Raw genomic sequence first — 26,065 nt, 5'->3', positions numbered from 1 at the left:
CATACTGCATGACAAGCGTGTATTAATTTTAAATTATAAAATTTATAATAAAATATAGCGCACAAGGCAACATTTTTTGTGTTTCTTTTTCTTTTAAAAAAAATAATTAATATATTCCTTATTTTCCTCTTTGGTGACTCGGATCGTAGAAGGGAAGCATCTTAATACCATTAAGCTGTGTAATATTTGTTGAATATATGGATCGACAAACCTGCAAGTCAAAGTCAAACAACAATTCATCCAAAAATATATTAATGTGTCAATCAGCTGTTGCTAGGCGCCATGAAATTAGGCCACAGCTAAAAACAGACATACTTGAAATTCATCTCAAAATAATTAATAATCATATTATATATTGTAGGATATTGTTTAATATTTCCTTTTAATTCTCATTTTATTTTCTAGCACTTTTACATATTATAATGTATCACCATATATGGTGAGATCGTGGATGTGTAATAGAACAACGCACATTAATAAAATAAAATATAATAAAAATAATGTGAGAGTTTTGTTATGGAGATATTAGATATATAATACTCACTCATTCCCACGAAATTTGATCAATTTCTTTTTGGCACGAATTTTTAAATATAGGCTGCCTTTTACATCATCATCCCTTAATAAAATCATCCTTCATTTTAAAAAAAAAGCATTTCTTTACAAAATATAGGCTGAATAGCCTAAAGAAACATTTGGCTATACTTGTTCAATTGTCAAATTCTCCATTAGGCTCTCTTCCATTCCAATTGCTTGCATTAGCTCTTCCATTCCACTCACAATGCCCTTTTCCATCAAATATGTAATGCATTCATTCACCAAGTCATGAGACACCTTTAAGTTAAGTGGTAGTTCTCCCTGCCTTATTAAGGCCCCTTTCTTCATGTGAGGGATCTTATAGGCATTGTGACCCTTCACACTACAAGAAAACACGCGGTTAACGACCGAAATTTTCGGTCGTTAATTTTGCGGCTTTAACGATTGATTTACGATCGTTTCACGACCGATTTTATTTTTTATTTTTTTAACGACCAAAAATTCGGTGCTAATTATTTTTTTAATATTTTAATATTTTATTTTTCTTAACGATCGAATTTTCGGTCGTAAAAATTATTTTTTTAATATTTTAATTATTTTTTAAATTTTAACGACCGAAAATTCGGTCGTTAATATATATTTTTTTATTTTTATAAAAAATTAAATTTTTTTAAAAATTAATTTTTTTAACGACCGAATTATTCGGTCGTTAATATTATTTTTTTAATTTTTTATTTATTTTTTAATATTTTTTAAATAATTTTTTTTTATTTTTTTAAAGACCGAATTTTTCGATCGTTAAAATTATTTTTATTTATTATTTATTTATTTTTTATTTATTTTAATTAATTTATTTATTTCTTTATTTTATTTATTAACGACTGAATAATCGGTCGTTAATATTATTTTTTCAATTTATAAAATTTTTAATTTTCATTTTTATTTTTTGATTATATATATATATAAATATTTAATTATTTTTTTTATTAATTTTCTATTTAATTATTATTTTTAAATTATAGAGAATATTTTGAAAATGATTGTTATTTTCATAATATTATTCTAAAAAAATAGATAATATTGATATTAATGAAAATTTGATATTATTTGCAAATAATAATAAATTATTAGACTTATTAGATTTTCTAAATTATTAGATTCATTATTTTCAAAATATTAATAATTTTATTATTTTAAAATAATAAAATTATTTTTCAAATATTAATTTTTGTAATATTTATTATTTGATTTAATACTGATTTTGTTGTATATTTGATTGTTATTTTTCATACTCATATTTTCTTTTCTTTTTTTAATTACGATAATATTATTTTTTTATTATTTTAAATTCGATCGTGTATTTACCGTCAATGTTTCACCTGCACCACAAATCTTAGTTATTATCTCGACATATTATAAGGGTTTGAATGATTAATGATATTTTATATTGAATTAGTGTTTAAATGAATTAATAGGTACTATATATATCAATAATACGAGTGTTCTGTATTGGTGACTACTCGAAAGGAACTTCAAGGTTAAGCGTGCTTGACTTAGAGCACAAGTAAGATGAGTGACCTACTGGGAAGTTCGTCAAATGGTATGCAATTAAGGTCAAAATACATTTGAAATATACTAAAAATACTTGTGGGATACAAAGATATAAAATATATATATATTATATATATACCTTATATACCTTATATTTTTATGTTATGCTACATACCTTATGTGAGCACACTACTACAAAATTACACATACATAACACTTCATACATAACGGTTTTTTTAGAAAACCGTTATGTATGAGCGCATTTTTTGAAAAGATAACGGTTTTGACAAAAAACCGTTATCTATGTACTGTTGTCCATGGAAATTGACAAAAAACCGTTATCTATGTACTGTTGTCCATGGAAATAGATAACGGTTTTAGTGAATCCGTTATGTATGAGCGTTATCTATTAGTTGCATACATAACGGTATTATCGAACCGTTAAGACAACTGTTATCTATTAGCGTCTTTTTATAACGGTTGTTTTAACCGTTATATATGAGCGCCTCAAAACTGTTATGTATTATTATTATTATTTTTAAATAGCACTTAAATAAATTAAAGTAAATAATTGTTGGTATAAATTTTTTCCTCTCTTTCCCTCATCTTAAGCTCTCCCGCCCCTCTCACTCTCGTTCTTCCTTCTCAGGCAGTTTCGCCGGTTCTCACCGCCTCCGGCGCGGTGGTTACGTTCGTCTCTCTCTCCTATCACCTCTCTGCCCAGACCCCCTAGCCCCTACCCCTCGCCTCTCCCTCTCTCTCATCACCTTTTACCCTCTCACCCACCCCCAAATCTATAGCCCTAATTCGTCGCCGCCACCCTCGCTCCTCCAATCGCCGCCACCATGCGTCGGAGCCCTACAAGGCAGGCCAGCTCTCTCCCTCTGCACATCTCTCCCTCGTCATCTGCCTCTTATTGCCTTTCTCTTCGGCCCTGCTAGTCGTCTCCGCCGTGAATTGTTGTCTTCGGCCCAGCCTCCGCGTCCGCCGCAATTCATCGCCTACTCCACGATTCACCGGAGATCCCGTCCACTTCTAAGTCTCCGCCGCCGCCGCCGCCTAATTCTCCGCTAGACACCGTCGCTGCTAGATTTTCTGTATTTTTTTCTTTCTATTTTTTGTATTTTTTTCTACATCTCCATATTTCTGCAACTAGCTCATCTTAATATTCCCACCGATTCCTTCCTCCGCTCTGCCACCGTCGCCGACTTCCATGCTGCCCGCTTCCGTGACCCCGCCTGTATTTCCTTTTCCCATTACCTTCTCAATTACAAGGGTTTCTTCGCTTGCCAGGTATCGATACTTTCTATATAACCAATTTAACCTGTCTGATTGTTGTCTGGCCCTTAATTGGTTGTTGATAGAAACTTCCAGCTGATAGGAATCGTCTTATTTGATTTCTTTGCTTAAAGATATTGAGTTGTGAGATTTGAAAGTTTGGTTTTTTGGTTAGTTACTGGATAATTTGTGGTGCTTTTGCAATGCATTAATGTCTACTTTTTGCTGATTTTTTCCCCCATTTCCCTAATTTATCTGAAGCTTATCTTGTTAGCTAAGTGGATAATAGTCGATGAAGCCTTTGCAAAGGTGGATATATTTCAATGAATGCTTGTGGGTAATGATTTTCCAATATGTGATGTGTGTTGGTTCAGTTTTCACTGTATTGAATTGATGATCATTGTGATTCTCATTGTGATTTGTACCTGATAAAATTGAATATAAAAATTGATGGTAATCAGGGAGTTTAGTTTGAAATTTCAGTTTATTGGCTTGCAGTTTAATTTGAAATTTCAGTCTGTTGGCTTTGCAGCTATCTTGTAAGTGATCATGTAAATAAGATTTTGCAGGGATCAATCAGTTAATCTTTATGCAGTTCACTAGAACATGATTCACTCTATGCATGCTCAAACAGGGGCTTGCAGTGAGCAACCTTGATATTTATCTGCATCTTCTGAACTTTACTTGTACATTTTAATTCTGCAACTTAATTGTGCTATTTTTGTTAGAGGGATTGTCCAAGAGAACATGAGTGTTGGACATCGTGATGCTTTACTTCTTTTCCTTACACTTTGTAAGGTTTGTGTTTCTATCATCTTATTATTTTGTAGTTCAGAGTTGTCTGTACCACCTGATTGACCAAATTATAAAAGGTGTTTGCAGATGGGTATGAGGGAGGATAATGATGAGCAAAACTCGCGTTCTATCTTTGGAGCTTCTGCAGGTCAGTTCTGCTAATCTTTCTGTACATTGATTATTGCATGCTTGTTCTGGTGGTTTGGAGAAAAGGAAAGGTCTTCTTGTTTTCACTCCATCTCAATGGTTGAGGATTTTGAATGATGCTAACTCTTTGAAACAATATTCTAGAGTACACACTAACAATTTGCCCTTGTTGACTATCCTCCACATAAAACAATGACTAATTACTCCACTATCTATAAAAGAAAAGAATAGGGCACTTAAGTGGTCAGAAGTGCCAAAGCATTTTTTTCACTTGTTGAGGGGTTGGTTTTATTTTTATAACGCTTAAGTTCTGAGTTTCACATCAGATGAATTTTTACAATGCTAATTGTTATGTTTATCAATTTTTTACGGTGCAATTGTTACATATATCTCTATTCTATTATAATTTTGACTAAGCAGGTTATAATATTTATAAATTAAATGAATTAGGAAATGAACAATATACGACGCCTAACCCATACCAGTCACAACCCTCCCTTTAAGCCACTCAAGTTCGCACGCCGACGCTGGTCAGTGGAAAACAGCTAACATTTTCAGTTTCCGATTAGTTTTTCATATTCATTTCCAATTGAATGTGTTCTCATCTATTTGTTTATTCACTGCTCTAAAAAATCTATCTATATATATAATCCTGAATCATGCATCATTATGTTCGATGCTATCTAACGCTGAAACTTGCTGAAATCTTTTACTCTAATCCTCCCACTTTAGTTGTTGCCTCATTTATGTTCTCCATAATTTATATTTACTTGACTTCTGTATATTTCACATGCTTCGATTGTATTTGACAGCACCTACTCTGGATGAAATGCTGGCTGATGTTCTGTTTCCTTTGTTTAATATTGCAAAAAAACTTTTATAAACAACTTCTATACCTTCTTGGTTGGTGCATGTTTGTACATGCTGGGAAGGATATTCTTGGTTACCAAAAAGAGAAGTAGTGTACTTGAGTCATGGAGGGATAGTTGGATAATCCAGCATCTTATACTTCTAAATATTGGAAGCAGATTCTTGTGTTAAATAGACATGGAGGGATAGTTGGAACTGCCACTTGAGACATTTGAATGAACATCTGTTAAATAGACATGCAATTTTTGCTTTCTGCTTCTCTGTAGTTTTCATTTTGTAATAGTAGATTAGCATAGCATTGATTGAAACAATCGAAGTATTTAAGGTGAATGTTACCTTTGTGATCATATTGCCCTTTTCTTGGATTGTCTATTTTCTTCAAGCCAGGTTAGTCGAATAATTTTGGTTGTAATTTGTTTGGAGTCACTGGAAAGTTGTTGAGTTACTTTTTAAATTGTTAACTGAATGCATATGTATGTATATAACTGTGAATTCTTAGCTGAGTTAGATGTCGAAAGAGCTATTGTGTTGTGATTACCTCCATATATTGTATTTTTGAATTGTTGAATATACTATATAGAAGATTGTGTTATGACCTATAATAGCGTGTGCAAGTAAAATATGATGAAAACCATGATGAGGAAATAATACCTTCATTCTAAAAAAAATTATAGAATCGTATGTCTTACTCCGACCCTACTCGTATGTCTTACTCCGACCTTTGTGTTAATTGTTTATACAAGGTTTTATAGCAAATCGTATTGAACCGTGTAGTATCTAGATGGTACAGAGCTCCTGAGCTTCTGTTTGGCGCCAAACAATATGATCAAGATGGATGACCATGGCAATGAGACAAGGCAGGCAGCTGGGGAGAGGAGTGAGCACGCTCCAATGTCTTTGGATTTTTCAGTTTTTGGCATGAGGCCGCCAAATAGACCAACTATTAACAGGTAGGCTTTTTCTGTTTGCTTGATGACAATTCAGATTCCTTGAATGTTAAGTTGTTTGATTTTATGTTTTGGTATAAAGGAGCAGATGAGGGAGATATGCTCAAAAGTCATACCCACTATGTATGAAGGAGCAGCTGAAACTCATCAAAGTTGGAGCATGAAGGTGCTTCTGTGAAGTTTCTTTTTTTTTTTTTTTTTTTTGAGTTAGGCTCAAAACATTATGTATGAAGGTTTTGGATGATAATGTATGAAGGTTTTGTGTTATATATAATTTATGTTATTGATGATTTTATCATTTTATTGTTTATAAATTATTTATTTATTTCTTGAGATAAATAACAGAAAATTGAAAAAAAATATTAAATATTAAATAATAAAGATAACGGTTAAAACCGTTATAAAAAGTACAAAAAACTGTTAACTATGATGAAAAAAAATAAATATATCTCTAATACATAACGGTAAAAATATTAAAACATAACGGTTCCTACCGTTATGTATTTCTTACAAAGATAACGGCTTAAATCGTTATAAAAAGTACAAAAAACTGTTAACTATGATGATAAAAAACAAAAAAAAATTCTAATACATAACGGTGAAAAACCGTTATGTATAACTATTATAGATAACGGTTATGTACCGTTACGTATGAGCATCGTACCGTTATCTATACTATTATACATAACGGTAAAAAAACCGTTATGTATGACTGTATCATAGATATCACCACTATACTTATCGGTTTTTTGGGGTCATAGATAACGGATTTTATCCGTTATCTATGAGCGTTTTTGTAGTAGTGGCACCACTCATGTTTAGCTCTCATTAGCATTATCTTTTTTATTTTAGGCATTTATTTTTATTCTAATACTTCATATATTGTTATTGAGATCATTAATTTTATAAATTAAATAAAAATCAAAGTCTAATTTATTCTTTTATTAATTATTTGAAGTTAAAGGGAATATGAACAAATCGAACTTTGATTTTTATGTAATTTATAAAATTAATGATCTCAATAACAATATATGAAGTATTAGAATAAAAATAAATGTCTAAAACAAAAAAGATAACGCTAACGAGAGCTAAACATGAGTGGTGCTCATATAAGGAGCTCACATATATATATATATATATATATATATATATATATATATTCGGAATTTTTTTTATTATTAATTTTTAACGACCGAATTTTCGGTTGTTAAAAATAAAATTTCGGTCGTTATTTAAAAAAATATAAAAAAAATAATTTTTTTATTTATATTTTTATTTTATTTTTTCTCTTTTTAACGACCGAAATTTCGGTCGTTAAAAATAAAAAATCGATCGTTAAATTTAACGATCGAAAAAACGGTCATTAAAACTCGGGTGACGATGCAAACAACGACCGAAAAAAACGATCAATAAATCGGTTGTTAAAAATATTAACGACCAATTTTTAGGTTTTAACGATCGAAATTTTGGTCGTTAAAGCCGCATTTTCTTGTAGTGTCACCTTCATGATTTCAACCATGCACCCTTGTAAGCTTAGAAAAACATTGTTTAGAGTAGTGGATCATAGTTCCTCAAAAGAACTTACCACTGCATTGACAAGATCATCAACATTTCTACAAACATTTTCAGTTTGTAGACTTTGTATCGCTCGAAACCACCCTAGATCATTGATTGGTATCCGGGGAATTGGGTGGTTGATGCACTATCCTTATGTTGAACCCATCAGCACTTGCCACCTCTCTAAATTCAGGGTCATCATCCTTTATGTGAGGTTTTGCATTGTCTTGTTGAATAAAAATTGTTTTGCTTGCAAAAGATGGCCATTTAAGCTTAATGGATGGAACAATCTGTGCAATATTTTCAAATTCAGAAAATAACTTGAATAAAATGAAGATTTCTAGTACAATAAGATTGAGTTATGTACTCCTATCATTCTACTCTTACAACTTGCACACAACTCTTTAGAAACCCATACCTTATGAATAAAGTTATCTCTGATTACTTGTTTCTTGATAGACTGAATTGGTTTCTGTTCAAGTGTCCCTGCCGCTCTGTTTTTACTTGATCTTTTTGCTGGAACCCATTCTGTAAATGGAAAAATTCCTATCTTTCCATCAAACAAAACAGTCCCATCTGGTGCAAATAAGGGCATGCACACAGCACACATGAACATAACCTTCTCAATAAACTTCTTAGACTTGCATGTCCCATGTGTTTCGACCTCCCCGGGGGTCAAATAAAACCTATGAGATGCTTTGGTTATGTAGAACCACTTCTCATCAATATGTACCGTATTGTGCATATTCTTAAATTGAAGAACCTTAAGTATTCTATCATACTCAATGGCTTCAAGTGAAAACTTAAGCCGAAGCAATTTGTCGGCTAGATTGCACTTGTATGAGCTTTGATCAAACTCTTTCGAATCCATCGCCCCACTGTACTTTTGCTACAATTTATACCACTTGCAAGTCTTCTAATTGTGCTTCTCTTGCTTAATGCCAAACTTGAAATTAACTCCAAATCGATGTGCACCCTATTGGATCTTTTTGTACATTTACCACTTAATAAATGTATGTGCTCACCCTGCTGTTGTTGCTTTTTTGCAGCTGACCAAAGCCGACTCACAGTACGACGACATGCCCCAAATTTGACGACGGCCTCCTGCATTCGCCCATGTTTTGGCTTACCATCTTTGCTATCAAGAAGAAGAAACTGCACTATAGCATTTCTTTCTCCAGTGGTGTAATCTGCCCCCTCATTTTTCCCTTTTTTTTTTTACTTTTGAGAGTAGGATGAGTTAAGTAAAATTTGAAACTCTGGCAGATTATATAGGGGGAGTCCCCCTTGCCTTTTGTAAATTTTTAGTGGGAAATTTGAATTCCCAATTTTTAGTGAAAGGAAGTTTGAAATTCGGTCCTTATTTAAATTTGGCAGCAGGTGAAATTTGTTTCTCTTTCCAATTTAGCGCCAATTCTTTATAAGGCTTACAACCTATAATAGCTTCAGTGCTTTATTTTCGGCCAAGTGCTTTAATTGATAAAAGGTGACATGACTTTAATTAAGGGAATGATTACTTTAGTTAATAAAGTGCTTTTAAGTTGTGCAGAAACCAAATAGGACAAGCCCAATGGGACGAAGAGAGTAGTATTTTATGTATTAGATGTGATAGATGAAAAAGTGAAAATGTGAATAAAATGAAAAAAAAAAATCATATAAAGAAAGTGCTCAAACTTCGCGGAACAACTAAAAATAATACTGCTCAAGATTCGCGGGATGAAGAAAATATCAATATCAAGCAAATTGTTAATACGTGCATAAAATCCTTATTGCAAATCATATTTTATTTTTCATGATTTTAGTACTCTGCAGAACATGATTTGTATATAAAGAATCGGCATTGTGTCAACATATCTACAGTATTAAAAGTAAACTAAACAAGCTCATTTGCAATGAAAGTGTCCTATTGCAGGCCTCAGGAAGAAAAGAACCATATATATTGTAAAAAAATAATCCCAACAACTTTATATAAAAATTAATTTCACTCAAACATTGTATATTGTGCTCACATATAGTAATAATTAACTTCATTGAATCATTTTGTCCTTACTCAGTTTGGCACATTCAGCTGTTTTAGTATCTAGTCGGACTCAAAATAACGTACGCATTCAAAGGCTAGCGAATTTATTCGAGTAGAAAAAAGATTGAGAGTTTAAAGTCAAAATTTAAAATTTGAGTATCATTAATTAATATAATTTGGAGGTATATGAAGATGGGACAAGGCGGAGCATAAAATTGGACTTCCCATTATTTAATTAAAATTACTTTTTGGGCTCAGCTTAATTTTCTTTAAGGATGATTCTATTCATAGCCTACATTTTATTTTTCATAGCTGCTTATTTAATAAAATATTAAATATATCAATTAAAAATACTATTTTATCCTTATAAATCACCAAATTTAATAAATAATCACTCTAGGCTCAGCCTGTAAATGTGCCGCAAAAGTTAAACACAAATGGATAGGCCCCAAATATGAAGAAAAAAAAATACAAAATCTGCTATTTTCCGGAATGGTAACTATGATGGTAAGATCTGGCCAAATAGTTAATTTCCTGTAAAGAGAAATATTTGGGGGGAGTTAAGAGCTTATGTTCAGTTGAAAAAAAAAAGAGTTAATGGGCTCAATTAGCCTTGTATAAGAAAAGGAAAAAATGTCCACCCAAATAAAAATATGGAAAAACTAGCATTTTCTAACGTAAATGTACAATTATACCCTTAATACTGTTACACACTTTTTCGCAAAAGTGTGTAATAACATAAAGTGTGTAACTGCGAAAAGTGTGTAACAATGTATTTTACACTGTTACACACTTTTCGCAAAAGTGTGTAATAATGTAAAAGTGTGTGCTTGCAAAAAAGTGTGTAACAGTGTAAAATACACTATTACACACTTTTTTCGTTTCTAAAAAGTGTGTAATAGTATATTTTATATTGTTACACACTAAAAGGGTATTTTAGTCAGAAATGCTATTATTTCCATATTTTTATTTGTATGGCTAAAATTTCCTATGACTAAAAGGTTTTGGCTAGATTAGGGTGTTGCCTCAAAAAAAAATCATGCGAATAATTACTATTCTTACAAGGTGCGTTTACTTTGATGGATAAATTTAGGGTTAATGGTGTTTTTTACCCTATTTAAAAAATGAAACATAAAATATACCCACCCAAAATTAAACATATAAAATGTACCCATTTTGAGGTTGAAAAGACTAAGATACCCTTAAAACAAAAAGGAAATACCAAACAAATCCTCTCTCCAAAAAAAAAATAAAAAATCGCAGCCTCTCCCCCCCAAAAAAACTTGCAGCCTCTCCCCATCTCTCTCTCTCTCTCTCAAAGCGCCTCCGCCGCCCTCCAGGGTGTCTCCGCCTCCGCCGCGCTAGCGCCGTCGCCGTGGCCGCCCAGATCTGCCTCCGTCGCGCGCCGCCGTTTCTCTCCAGCACGTCCACGCACGCCTCCGCCGCAGCTTCGCCGTGCCTCGCCGCGACTCCTCCCCAAATCGCAGGCGCAACCTCCTCCTTCTTCTTCTTCTTCTTCTTCTTCTTCTTCTTCTTCTTCTCTCTCTCTCTCTCTACCGATTCCCCCACCTGCACGATTTTCGATCTGAAGTCGCACGATTTCCGATCTGAAGTTTGATTTTTGAAATTGTGCCAAGATCTGAAGTTTGATTTTTGAATTTGTGCCAAAAATGTTCAGTGCTCGACAGTTCACATTGCTCGACACTCCACTTAATGTCGAGCAATAGTTCAATTGAACTATTGCTCGTCTTGCTCGACATATGAACTATTGCTCGACAGTTCTTAATTGCTCGACACTCGATGCTCGAGGCGTCGAAGTGTCGAGCAATAGTTCAATTTGAACTATTGAACTATTGCTCGACATGCTTGATGCTCGACAGTTCAATGCTCGACGCTTCAGTGTCGAGCAATGTGAGCAATGCGCGAATTACACATAGGGGTAAAAATGTCCTAAGTGGGTAGATTTTATTGTTTTAAAAAAAGTGGGTACATTTTATGTTTCATCTTTCAAAAAGGGTATATCCCATTTTGCCTCATAAATTTATTATGAAAAAATGAGGGATAACAAAAATTTGTGTCTTTAAATGCCTCATTTCTTTTCTCACATTTTATACAAAAGATAAGTTCGTCATTTTTCTTTTTTTATTTTCACTTCAAGGATGAATAATATTATCACACCAATTTTCTTATTTTATAACTTAATCAACTTTTCTAATTTTCTTAATTTGTGGGCCCCATTTTCTCTACTCACTAAAACAACAAAAATTTTCTTAAAATTTGTCAATCTACTTTAGAACATCTTTTCGTGAACAAGAGGAGTATTTCTTAGTCAAATTAAAGGTGATGATATAAATAAGAAAATAAAAAAACTCTATATATTTTCCGGCTATTATCCCTTTATGATACTAGACATACTCTGATGTTTGTTTGTGATACATGAATTAGTTCTGTTTGGATTGGAGAAAATTCTCTTTTTAATATAAAAAAGGAATATATTTTTCTCTATGGAGAATTGGGGGAGTAAATTTAGATAACTAATTAGTTATATAAATTCATAATTTATCAATATCAATCCAAAAAATAATACAGAAAGAAATTTTAATGGATTTGAAATACTGGCATCGATCTTTTTTCCAAACAATTCATTAGTTACGAATTTGGAAACCATAATTTAAAGTCGTTCAAATTAATGCTGAAATGCATATTAGATATTGCTTTGCAGCGTGTGATATAGGGTTGTAAATGAATCGAATATTTTTGCTCGATTCGAGATTCGATTCGAAATTGCCTGATTCGTATTCGAAATTATTCGATTCGTATTCGATAACAAATATTCGATTCGATTCGATTATTATTCAAATACTTATATGAAATTTTGATATTCGATTCGATATTCGTAAATATTCGATTCGATATATATATATATATATATATATATATATATATATATATAATATTTTGAATTGTTTAATATGTTAAAAAGTAAAACCTAAACCCTAATTCCCTAAACTAAATCAGCGCCTCCCAATCCTCAAATCTCAATTCCTCATTCCTAAACTAAAGCAGCGCCGCACAGCTCCAAGCCCCCAACCTCCAAGCCTGCATCCACCCGTAGCCGCTGCCCCACCCGTCGCCGCGCCACCTGCATCTGCCGCTCGTCGCCTGCATCCCCGCGTCGCTCGTCACCGCGTCGCCGCGCCGCCTGCATCTGCTGCTCGTCGCCGCGTCGCCTGCATCTGCTGCTCGTCGCTCGTCGCCGATCTCCCCATTTCTCTAAGCAAGGACAGCAGTCGCCGATCTCCCCATTTCTCTGACTCTAAATCTCTCTAATTTGTTTGAGAGTGATGAGATTCTAATTTGTTTGAGAGTGATGAGATTCAGCGATTTTCTCTGTTCCTATATTCAGAGATTCAGCATCCTTCATTTCCATTTTTGCCCCTTTTACATGGGTTTTATTTTATTTTATAGTTCATTTCTAGTATAATTCTATATAAACTTATGATTTGTTTCATATTTTGTTAGCATAATTCTGTGTTTATGATTTTGTTAGCATAATTCTGTGTTTATGATTTGTTAGCATATATATTGAATATATACCTATATTATTTAACATTTTTTTTTCCTTCAGAATTTCGAATCGAATATTTTCGAATCGAATAATATAGAATACAAGTCGAATACTCGAATCGAATATTCGAATCGAGTATTCGGAAAAAAAAAATTAAGGTACTTTTAATAAACGAATCGAATACTCGAATCGAATCGAATAATTCGAAAATATCAACGAATCGAATATCGAATCGAATTTAATATTCGAAATCGAATCGAATCACGAATCGAATATTAATATTGTTTCACGAATACGAATCGAATATGTTGATATTCGCTTCGATTCGATTCGATTACAACCCTAGTGTGATATTTGGGCCATCTTATTTAATGGAGTAGTATTTATTATAGAACTATCGTTTGCACACTGTGTAATGCACAAAATTATTTTTATATATTTATATTCATATAAAATTGATAACAATTTAATTATTATATTTATAAATACAATTAAAAATAATAATTTAATTGAATATATATATATATTTGAATTGAATATTAAAAAATTAAAAAGAATTCACAATATATTTGTCCAAAAAATAGGAGAGATAAATAAGAAAAAAATAATTATGTGTGATGTACAATGACATTTGGTGTAAATAATGAGTTATGTAGGGATATTTGTTATATATTGACTTTCCATTTTTGGAAGTGACCTATTGAATTGAGACGTCTAAATAAAGAAACATGACCTATTGAATTGGGACGGAGAGTGTAATAAACAAAACGCTGCCAAAATCAATACAAAACATGATTCAAGAGCATTCTCAATAGTGTCTATTGAATCAGACTTTAATCTCAACTGAATATAGAAAACGAAAACGAAGAAAATAATCTAAAAATTTAAGAGGAAGATTGAATTTAGATTGCAGAGAAAGAATTTTATTTTCGATTGGTAAATAATGAATAATCTAATGATCTTATACATGAGAATTCTATTTATATATAGGTTACAAAATAAACTTGGCACTAATGCCCATTGATCAAGACAATTGGGCTCAAATTTTGTTATAACGGTTTTTGTCTTGGAATGAATCACCAAGATTGATGTTTTGCGTGAGGCTGGAGCTGTAACACCCCGTTATTTCTTAGCTAAATTTAGAAGTATTTTGAACTTAGAAGTCAGGATGATTCACGCCGGATATAAAGAAAATGAATTTATTTTAATTCCAACAAAAGTGTTTTAAAAAAAAAAAAACATTTGTAAATTTAGTTATTAAATTTATGTGCGTCGCATATTTATTTAATTTAGCATTCAAAGTATTTTCACGAGCTTTTATTTAAGCAAACACTGAATGATTATTACAGTTTTCATAGTACAACCTGGAAGACTTTTTATTTTATTTTATTTTATTTTATTTTATTTTTATTCCCACACCTACTCCCTCACCTAACATACGCCACCTACCCCTTAAAATAAGCTCCCACCTACTCCCTCATTTTTTCAAACTTAACATCACATACCCTCAAAGACCTCTTGCACACTTCACACCATTGGACAAATTCAAAGTTTACTTCAGCTAAAATCTTCTTTCTTTCGTTCACACAAATTATCCTTGCAAGAAAAAGAACTCAAGCTTAAGAGATTACAACATCCAAAACTATTCAAGGTTTAACTCTTTAAACTCCATTATTTGTGTTGCTGCATGTTTAAAGCATTCATTTTTATGTTTCATACTTAAAACATTCGAACTTTTTCCCAAACAGAGAGACACAAACACACATTCATTTCATCATCCCATCGATATATATATATGCATATGTGTATTTCAATATAATAACATGATGTTTATACATAAGAACAATGTGTGAATATATATATATATATATATATATATATATGTTTACATACAAGGCATGAGTCTGTATTTGAAAGAAAAGAGAAGAAGTAGAACTATGTTTTTCCCTTTTGTTGTTGGTATCGTATGTGTGGTGGGCCGAGTCGAGCGGCGTCGGGATGGCGGCGAGCTCGCTGCCGGCCATCCGGCCAAGGGTAGGAGAGGGAGGCCGCGGCACGGCGGCTCTGCCCGCTGCTGTCGGGCCGAGGACGGAGAGAGAGAGGGGGGTGGAGAGAGATGGGCGGCTGTGGGTTCAGCGGAGGGAGGCAGGGCACGGCGGCGGTGCCGCTGCTGCCCGGCCACGGCTGGAGAGAGAGAGGTGGTCTGGTCCGGGCTGATTTGCGTCGAGGTCAGGACGGCGGCAGCTATGGGTTGTTGTCGCCGAGCGAGAGGCCGAGGGAGGCGGCGGCGTTTTCGTCGTCGCCAAGGAGGAGAGAGAACAGAGGGAGATCGACGGGTGGCTAGGTCAGAGGGAGATGAGGCCGGTCGCCGGCTGTCTCGCCGGAAGGAGCCGCGGCCGTGAAATGTGACCGAGAGAGAGAGTGATATTGTAGTTGTTTGTGTATGTGTGTGAGCGGCTGAGAGGGGGGAAAGAAAATGGAGAAGAGGCTAGGTGTTGGGCTAGGGCTTGTTTGGGGTGGGCTTGAGTGTTGGGCTTTAGGTTTGGGTTTAGAGTGGGCTCGAGTCATGGGCCGAATTTCAATTAGTCATGGGCCGAATTTCAATTAGTTTTGGGCCGAGTCATGGGCCGAATTTTTATGAGTATTTGGGCTGAGATTTTTATTTATTTTTATTTCAGTTGGGCCTTTAATTATTAAATCTATTGGGCCTTTATTAATTTATTTAATTGGGCTGTGCAGTTTCTTTATTTAAAATGGATTACATTATTTAATTAATTAGACTTATTAAGTTTGATTAATTATTTTCAAAGACTAGTTTTCATAATAATATTAAATTATTATTATGTGCATATTATAAGTAATTACTTATTATATGTTAAGCATGACATGAAATTGCATTATATTTTGCAATAAAAAGTATTTATGATTTAATTGGTTTTATTTATAATTCCAATTATTAAAGAAAGATGAGTAAGAATATTGTTGGTGTTCTTAACTCAAGAGAAATGTTTTCAATTATTTATTTATTAAATTTTGAAAACCCGGCTAAGTGAATTATAGAATATTAAGCACTACACCATGACGTAAGATTAGCTTCACGAGACCTATTAAGAATAGAATTTCTTGTAGGCTTTGTGACCAGGGGGATTAGCGCTGCTTTCCCAAGACAGGTTTATATGTGATTATGATCTTCAGGCTTTGCCTAACCAGGTGGGCTTACTTTCCAAATGTATAAAGTATGATTGAGTTATTAAGCTCTAAATGTTTCAATGATATGCAAATTGTTTATTCAATAAAATGAAAACTGTTTATCCAATAAAATATTTTGTGCACTCTGCTCCGTTTAAGGCTCGCAACAATGAATCGATCGAGGTTCTCTCTTGACCTAACACGTTATTTGAGAATTGTGTACACCTATTAGATGACTCGGTGGGTTGATCTCCATTCGGGCACTAATCATGTATGAGGCGTTATAAGGGTGCTCGACGGGATGTGTTCCGGAGCATTGGGTCCCAAATGGGAGCTTGGCTGGGTTACGCCCTCAGTCCAAGTAAAGCAGGAGTAATGGATCCGTCGGTGGCTAAAAGGTCCGGGATCACAGCGAGTAACGGAAAGGGAGTGTGACATGTGCGCACAAATGAAAAATGTTTTAACATGCTTAGAAGTTCTTTCAATTTAAAACCTTCTAAGTCATGTCAAGTATGATTGGATAAACTGTCTTTAAGAAAATATGAAATGTTTATGAAAATGCATGCCCACTAAGTACATTAGTACTTAGCCCAAAAATACTTTCAAATGTTTTCAGGTTGGCTGGCCGGTGCTGACGGGACGGAGCTGAGGCTAGCGATAAATTCCTATGTTAGACTTCCGCTGTAGCAATTACTCATATCAGTCTTTTGTTTTCTCAACTTAAGATCTTCATGTTAAATTTCAAATGATATACCTGATCGAGCTTAGACTCTTCACTACTAAATTTATGCTAATGAATGTCGGTTGTCAGAAGCATGAAACAAAACTTGTGATCCAAAGGGGCATAGCCCGACTCTCTATCTTATTATTCGGGTTTTAACAAGGTTGTTCCTTGTTTATTTCTATGAATTATTCACACCTCGATTATATTTATTCCTTCAAGATTTGGGGTGTGACAGGAGCGCAGGGTTTTGCCAAGACTGTGCTGAGCTGATTTCGTTGCCTTCCTCAAGCTCACTTTAATTGTTAAATCAGGGTTGTTTCTTACTCCCTCCGTCCCATAAAGCATGACTCAGTTCTTTTCGGCACGAAAATTAAAAAATTAGTATTTTGTGTAAGTGTGATGGGTGAAAAAGTGAATAAAGAGTAATTTTTTTGTCATTTTTATAAACATGTCAAGTTTCGTGGGACAAATCAAAAAAGAAAATGGGTCATGCTTTGTGGGACGGATTTGTCTAGTTCCGCCACGCATTGATCTCAATTTCTTGAGCTTCTAATTGAATTGTAACCATAGTTAATTGAGATAATGTAGAAATGAAAGTAGGTTCGAAGGAAAGGTGTGAGATACAAAAAAACTTGTGTTGGATATTAAAGGTAGACTTTGGAGTTGGAACAAGACTATTCAAATTGTGGAAGTGAATGTTCCTTTTTTTTTGTGGTGCTCTCGAGAGTACTCACTTTCTTTTTTGTAACTGTTTTGGTACTACTGGTACTGAGTTTTTAATATATTTCACTTTTATTGATCAAAAAAAAAATTGAGATGATTTAGAGATATTTTAATTGTTAGTCTCGAACCATAAATTAGTTATTGAACTTTTAAGCCTTTATAGTTTCATCTCATTAAGTATACATTTATTCTATTTAATTTTACGAATATCAAAGATCAAAGGTTCTCACTATTCATCGTCAAAAGTCATCAAAATCTCATCGTCCTATCTAAAATCAAAGAGTTTATCACTTAAAAGGTTATATTTCACTTCTAATATTCTTTAATATCTAGTATAATTCAAATCCAACATAGTAGACATAATTAAGACAGAATATAATTAAAAATCTCAAAGCGGGAATCAATTTAATTTTTTTTTTTGATAAATTTACAGTATTAAATAAGAAATTTAAAAATAAAAGGATAACAATGAAGAATTTAGTTTGTAAAGATGAAATAAGTTATCTTTCAAAAGATACGGAATAGAAGATTAAAAAAATACATTAATAAATATACTAGAACTTACTCAATCATTCTATCTCAGCATAATTGTTGGATTATACCAAAATTAAAATAAAAACAACTAGCTGTATCATATGTGACAACCTCCGATGGCAAATCGTATCAGGATTTTTAAATTTTGAAAAACCATGAAATAATGGTGAGATCATGAGGCATAAAAAAAGGTAGCATGAAATCAATATGTGAACAAGCATGCATATATAATACTCCCTCTGTCCGCCAAAAGTATACCACTTTTATTATATTGGGCGTCCGCAAAGAGTATACCACTTTCCTTTTATGGAAATGGTCCCACCACCCACTTTAATCTTTTATCCTTACAAACACTCTTTATTTACAATAAAACCCACCCCAAATTCAATCTCAACCACACATCCCATAAAGTGGTGGGACCCTTTCTCCACTATATCAAAATCATCACCAATTTTATTAAATCCCGTGCCCAACCAAAGTAGTCTACTTTTGGCGGACGGAGGGAGTATGTTTTGGTAAAGAAAACTTTCACGTGATTATGTACTTGGGGGACTCCTCAACTATGGTAATTTAGGGTCCACTCCTTTGATAATGATTGTACCTCATAAGAGAAAAGCTGCTTTAGAGAGTTGTACCATCCTCTAATAATTTGTAGAGTGGGCTGGTTTTTCTGTTTAAGATGATGCCCAATCTTGCCCACACATACCAAGTGAGCACATGATCCACATAGAATTTAAGTGGGTAGCAATTTTTATTTTCATTTCTTTCTTACTTAATTTTGGTTTTATCATTTTGTTTTTGGTAATTGCTGAATGTGACATCCCCAAATAGGCCAAACCAATTTAAGAGCTATCATCCTATTAGGCTGGTATTGGTCCCAAAGTAAAAATATTTACTTGCCACATATTAAGGTTTGTCATTTAATTATATATAATATTTTAGGTCATCTCAAATTAATACATTAATTTGTGTTGTATATATTGTGCAGTGATAATATTATTATTGCATTGTGCATGTTTCTACTAAAAAAACATCTTATATATATATCCCCTTTAGAAAATTGAATCTTTTATTACTTTTTTTTTAAAGAGGGTTAATGATAATTCTCTATTTTTTTAGTCATCGTGATTTTATCCCTTAACCTATTAATTAAAGGTGAAGCATCTTAATTACTAATTAAGCTATATTTTGTTGTGTAAATCTTTTATTATTTTATTGTTCAATATATTTTAATCCATTCACAGATATTTACGACAATGGCAAGACTTGCATATTGAAGATAATTAAAAAAACATGAGCAAACATTGGCTTTTAATTTTTTGATATGTGACAATCATCACTTTATGATCATATAATGTTGCACTATAATGCAATAGATGATCAGACTTGCCTTTTTATCAGTCTTAGTAATTTGATTGTGTTTATCTTGTAGTTTCTTGATTTACTATTGGATCGCACCCTTCTGCAATTTTTTTTAGAATTATAAGAGATATATATTATATAATCAAATAAATCATCCGCATATAGGCGATCGGGACCCTATACCATACAAAGGTGAAAAATAACTGCACGTAAGTAAAATCACTACTCACACAATGACGAAAAAACTAATATAAAACACCGTATTGCTTATAATATTTTTTAATGTGAATTTTTATCTCATTGGAATAACACACACTATCAAATTTTGGAATAAGTAGAAGATGGTTTTCTCCAACCAAACGTTCTTAAAGGATACAAACATTTATCAGCATTAATTTTTTTCTAAATTTTTAATCTTTTATTTTTATATATTAATATTTGTTATGTAAGTATTAAAGTCTCTATTGAGACTGATACTCGGATATTGTGATAAATTGTAATTGTAAATTTAAATATATGTGAATAGTTAACATGTATTATGATATATTTTTGTGATGAAAATGAATAGTAAAATTATTACTCCCTCCGTCCCATTAAAGTCGTCTACATTTTTTTCGGCACGGAGATTAAGAAAAAGATTGTTATGTTTTAAGTATGTTTTAATTAAGTATAGTCCATCAAAAATAATGAATTAATTAATTGTGGTCCATATTTTTCTTCCAAGTGTTTCTGTTCCATTTTTCAAGCCAGCGCCGGCACCGGTGCCGGTGCTGTCAGCTCCGGCGACGACTGTCAACATCCAAACCAAGAAATTGGCTGTCAAACCAAAAAATCAATTCAAACCATTTTCTATTCCAAAAAACCAAACCAAGAAATTGGCTGTCAAAAAACATTGAGCAGAGGAGAGGGAGACGGCGACGCCGACGCCGACGTCGGCAGCCCCTTAATTTTCAGATTTAAGAGCACCACCCTCTGAGAACAACCACCACCACCGTAGCCAACAACCACCACCCTCAAACCAGCCGCCTGAAAACAACCACCACCCTCCGACCACCGCCTGAAATCACCCTCAAATCGCGCCACCCTCAGATCTGGGCGAACAACCACCACCACCCTCAAACCACCGCCTGAAATCACACCCAAATCGCGCGCCCCTCAAAGAGGGGAAAGGTTCGGCGGTGGTCGCGGCGCAGACCAGAGAGGCGGCGGCCATGGGGTCGCAGCGCAGACAGACAGACGGCGCCACCTCAGATCTGGGCGAACCACCCCTAAATCGCGTGAATCGGAACCCTAAGGTAAGCGATTGTTGCCTTGCTCACCGGAGACGCGACAGATTCAGATGGGGAAGCCGGCGGTCAGACGAGAGAGAGGAGAGAAGCGTCCGACGGAGAGAGAGCGGGAGAGCAGAGGCGAGAGAGGTCGGGGGCGCAGAGGAGAGAGAGGGAGAGCAGAGGCGAGAGAGGTCGGGGCCGGGGCGAGAGCCGACGGCCGGCGGCAGGGGCGGATCCACCATGGAACATGGGGGTGCAGTTGCATCCCCAAAAAAAAAAAATTTTTTTTACTAGTATTAATATTCATATATAAATTATTTTAGATTTAGTTTTTGCACCCCCAATTAAAAGTTTTAATCCAAAATAAAAGAGAAATTCAGTTTTTAAAATCCTAAATTCCATTGACCCAACTAAAAAGAGAGCTCACCATCTCTTTCTTTTTCATTCTTTTGATCAAGCCCATCATTTAATCAATCAATTACCTCAATTCTTAATTAAACAAAAAAGTTGAAAGTATACATTTTGCATTTGAAATGCAAAGTTATTACTATTATATTTGTATTTTAGTAAAAAAAAATGTCTAAAATGTATCGAAGGCCTCAAAAAAAAAAATCTCGGGGGCTACCGCCCCCGAACCCCCGTAGAAGTTCAACTCCCTCAAAAAAATCCTAGCTCCACTAGTGTTTATAAGATTATTTTTTGCATCCCCAATTTAAAAATCCTGGATCCGCCACTGGCCGGCGGCGGTGTCTTCGCCGGAGAAGAAGAAAGAAGAAGATCTTAGAGAGCGGCGCGAGGGAGGCGCGGTGTGAGAGAGAGAAATATGAGTGAGGATATGAGTGTAGAAGATAGGTTTAATTAGGTGTAGATTAGTTGATTAATTATAGAGTTTAATTTGGTGTAATTTTTACCCAAAAAGGAAAGTAGCCAACTCTAGTGGGACGCCCAAAAAGGAAATGTGGCCAACTTTAATGGGATGGAGGGAGTATATCTTATATTTATCAAAATAATTAAAATAATTACTCTTCGAATTTCGACGCAATAATCATTTTTGAAACAATAAAGATAAAGCTCATAATCAGAAACTGACATGAAAATGTAGCCAATTGAGTGAACGTAAAAAACTTTCCAAATTTTAATTTTCAGTCAGTTGGAAAGTAACCAAAACCTAGATGTCAATTACTGCTGTCACAAGTACATCACTATCAAGCTGGACCTTTGAAAGAAATTGAGAGAAAATGACAAAAATGGAAGAAAAAAATACTATGAATATAATAAGATTAAAGAACTTTGTGGAGCCTTTCTATATTACTGTGAGCAATATTTATGCAAACAGTGAAAGCGCATAGTGATTGAAAATTCCACGTTTTTCAACATGGCTTCCAACTGTTAATTACTTTGTTTATCAAATGAATTTTATAAACAAATTAACATCCATAATTAAATATGTCTCAAATATATTTTATTTTTCATCAGATCTGATCATTAGTATTGAATTCCTTCTATATATATAGAGAAAAAAGTTTCATGAAAAATGCTAAATATTTAGAGAAGAAAAAATGCATGAGAAAATAACGAACAAGTTAATAATTTTTATGAACAGATCAATATATCTTATGAACATGCATTTTCGTAGGATTCGAATCATGGGCGAAATCTTCATCATATTTACTAAATACGTCTCTTCATGAGTTATATATGTTGGTTTATTCATATAATTTATTGATTTGTTCGTTATTCTCCATTCCATCGAAAAATATAATTCTCCATGAAACCTAACTTTATATATATATATATATATATATATATATATATAAATATTCGTGTGTGTGTGTGTGTATAATTCGTGTATTCATCATGAAAAAAATACGGGATAATAAAAAAAATTCCTTTGAATCCCTTATTTTTTTCTCTCTCAATTTCTACAAAAGAGAATTTAACTTTTTCTCATTCCTCTCATTCATTCTTCTCATTTTAAAGATGAATAATATTATCACACCACGAATTAGGGATAATATTATCCCTCTTTGAAGTCAAAAGAATGAATAAGAAATGGTAGAATTTTCTTTTGTAGAAAATAAGGGACAAGAAAGAAAGGATTTAAAATAGGAAAAATTTTGTTATCTCTTCATTTCTCATGATAAATTTATCAATTAAAGATAACAAACCTTAAGTATTATACTCCCTTCGTCCACCAAAAAAATCCTGAAATTGGATGCTACAAATTTTAATAAAATTAATTGGATGTATTGTGAGTAAAATATCGTATTAATTAATTATAGGGTTAATTGCATATAATATCACGAACGTTGCCCGAAATCTATTTTCTCCACGATCTTAAAAAAATTTCATTTTTTATCAAATACTTTGACATTTGTTCAATTTCCCCATGATTTTTTTTTCCGATCACCGGAAAAATGACATAGCAATGACATGTATTTAATTTTACACGTAAAATTGACGTGGAATATATATGAATTTTAAATTACACATATAATATTAAATCATAATAAAAAAAAGCCATAGTTTCTTTTAATTTCTCATTTTTATCGGGCAAAAGGAAATCAAAGATTGCTTTTGGTGCTAGAAAAAAACGATTGTTTTCCTTTCCACCACCTCTGTCGAAGGGTTCCTCTCCGGACCAGTGTGGAAGTCTTCGTGTCGAGGTCTTCCAAACCAGTGGTGCCAATTGCTTGCTAAATGTTGGCACCGATTGCTTCGTGTTTCCAATCTTCCAAACCAGTGCGCCGATTGTTGGCACCGATGCTTCGCCCATTGGTGGCGCTGATTGCTAAAACGAGGATTTTAATGTTTAAACTGAAACGCATCGTTTAATTTATTGGAATGGTGTGTGCCGGCGAGCCAAATCAGCGCTACGTCGATTCCGATTTGAGGGTAAAAAAGATCGTGGGGAAATTTAACAAATGTCAAAGTATTTGATAAAAAAAATGTAATTATTATAGATCGTGGGGAAAATGAATTTTGGGCAAAGTTCGTGATATTATATGTAATTAACCCTGAATTATATTATGAGTGAAGAAAGAGATTCATTATATAATAAAAAAAGATAAATAAATGAATGTATTCATAATAATAAGTTTTAGAGTATGGTGTTAAAATGAAAATGAATTAATTTTTATAGACGTCGCAAATAGACATAAAGTTATTTATTTTTTGTAGAAATAGGAAATATATGCGTGCATATCAATTCGTCGGACAATTGTTATGGTAGTTAAAATTTGAATAATAAAGCCTAATAAAAATTTATAGGTCATATAAAGTTACGAATCTTCATATATATAGAATAAAGTTTTGAATATAGAGTTGTGAATTTGATTTGAAAAGCGAAATGGAGAATGAAAAAAGTGAAGATGAAGTGATTGAGGCGTTGGATTGATTCTAGCATGTTCACACAGTAGAGGAGGTGGACACGCGTTCAGCTCATCCCACACATGTCCATTTCTTCTACCTTTGGTTTCTTATGGCCGACTCTGACAACAAAATTTAAATCGAAAAACTGCTATGCCCATCGCATCCTGCTCGACTCATCGCCCTTCATCGTCAACTTGCTTTTAATTAGCTTTTCAGATTAATTTTCAGCAATTTTAATATCAATCCCTTTGCTTTCTGCCCCCTTGTGTTTATCTTACCATTTTTAATTTGTTTTCTAATTTCTATTTCGCTTCACTCATTGACACAGTCTTCCGCGATTTGTTTTAAGATTGTATAGACTAATACCAATTTAGAGATAATGAAGTGACTACTTTCGGCCCCCAAAATTAAGTGAATACTCCTTTTTATATAAATTAACAGTATCAAATAAAGAAATTTAAAGGTCGCATCATAAGAGATTCAAACTCAAGACCTTTAACCTTATACATTAACCCCTTATCGTTGGCGAACACACGCACGCTAAAATTAAGTGAATACTGATTAAGCATGTGTGGACCTAGAATTAGAATTGTTAATTTACGATATCAAAAGTTTTAAATTCAATTTCATTGACGTGATCTCTAAATAATAATAATAATAATAATAATAATAATAATAATAATAATAATAATAATAATAATAATAATAATAAGTGACTAATTTACATAAAAAAAAATTTAAACACCTAAAAGGTGAGGGATTAGGCGGACCCTCAACCTGTAAATATAAAATTAATCGATATTTCATATATTATGTTGCCCAAAAGTGACAATACTCAGAGGAATCAACAAGGAAAAATAGAAATCAAATTGACTAAAAACAACCTTAGAAATAGTCCAAAATTGATTATACCCAGAACAATCAAAGAAGAAATAAACCCAAACAGACTACCTATCATGATGAAAACTGAATCTAAAGTTAGAATAATCAAATTAGTTCATCCTAACCAGAACAAGAAAATAACAAGGAGTAGTAAAGTTGGTGCTTTTCAGCTTAAGTTCGACCTTTTCATTTAAATAAAATCACGAAATCGAGTTTGAACTCTCGTTATTTTAGGACTTTATGTAACATGTGCTTTCGTCTATAGCTTTATTAGGAGGGGAAAAAAATCAGATATTTGTGATGAGTTTGTTGGCGCAGGTGAAACCTAAAAATTAAGGAATTTGTTGAATTGTTGGTCAATCCGATCGGTGAATTAGGAATATATGTTGCTACATTTTTGTTAGGATTAGAGAGATACTTGGGCTTACAGTTTCCAAATACGCCTTATAGCTAGCAATCGAAAATAGCGGGGGCCTGGCCTAGTTTGTATAAGACGAATTCATTGGTCACAATTTGTGTTCATCAAACGCTATAAATACAACTAAATCATAAAATATGTTATTGAATCTGAATAAATATGTAATAAACATAAATCAGTATGGTAATATATAATAAACTTGAATTTTTGCATGGCTAAGCTTCAGTTATACATTTCACGAGATGGGTCACGTCCATTGAACCGCCGCCACGTGTCCACTCTCGTGCCTATTTATGCAATCTTCTCGCTGCCAGCCCAAA

At 33.4% G+C, this 26,065-nt stretch overlaps 1 protein-coding gene and 1 long non-coding RNA gene across 2 annotated transcripts; one reads left to right on the top strand and one right to left on the bottom strand.

Annotated features, from left to right (window-relative positions):
• Positions 1–7,789: 7,789 nt before the first annotated feature.
• Positions 7,790–8,553, bottom strand: LOC131003559 (uncharacterized). Its single transcript, XM_057930075.1, has 2 exons — positions 8,101–8,553; positions 7,790–7,972 (listed from the first exon to the last, which is right to left on the bottom strand). Exons 1-2 carry the CDS (start codon positions 8,551–8,553, stop codon positions 7,790–7,792), a joined length of 636 nt encoding a protein of 211 aa, XP_057786058.1.
• Positions 8,554–14,447: 5,894 nt separating this feature from the next.
• LOC131003547 (uncharacterized) lies at positions 14,448–17,389 on the top strand. The gene is made up of 3 exons (XR_009094712.1): positions 14,448–14,921; positions 16,400–16,480; positions 17,076–17,389. It is a non-coding gene; the product is annotated as an uncharacterized LOC131003547 (long non-coding RNA).
• Positions 17,390–26,065: the final 8,676 nt, after the last annotated feature.

The sequence above is a fragment of the Salvia miltiorrhiza genome, unplaced genomic scaffold (genome assembly GCF_028751815.1).
Source record: "Salvia miltiorrhiza cultivar Shanhuang (shh) unplaced genomic scaffold, IMPLAD_Smil_shh original_scaffold_220:::fragment_1, whole genome shotgun sequence".
Lineage (NCBI taxonomy): Eukaryota > Viridiplantae > Streptophyta > Magnoliopsida > Lamiales > Lamiaceae > Salvia > Salvia miltiorrhiza.
This window is presented reverse-complemented; position numbering and strand designations above follow the sequence as displayed.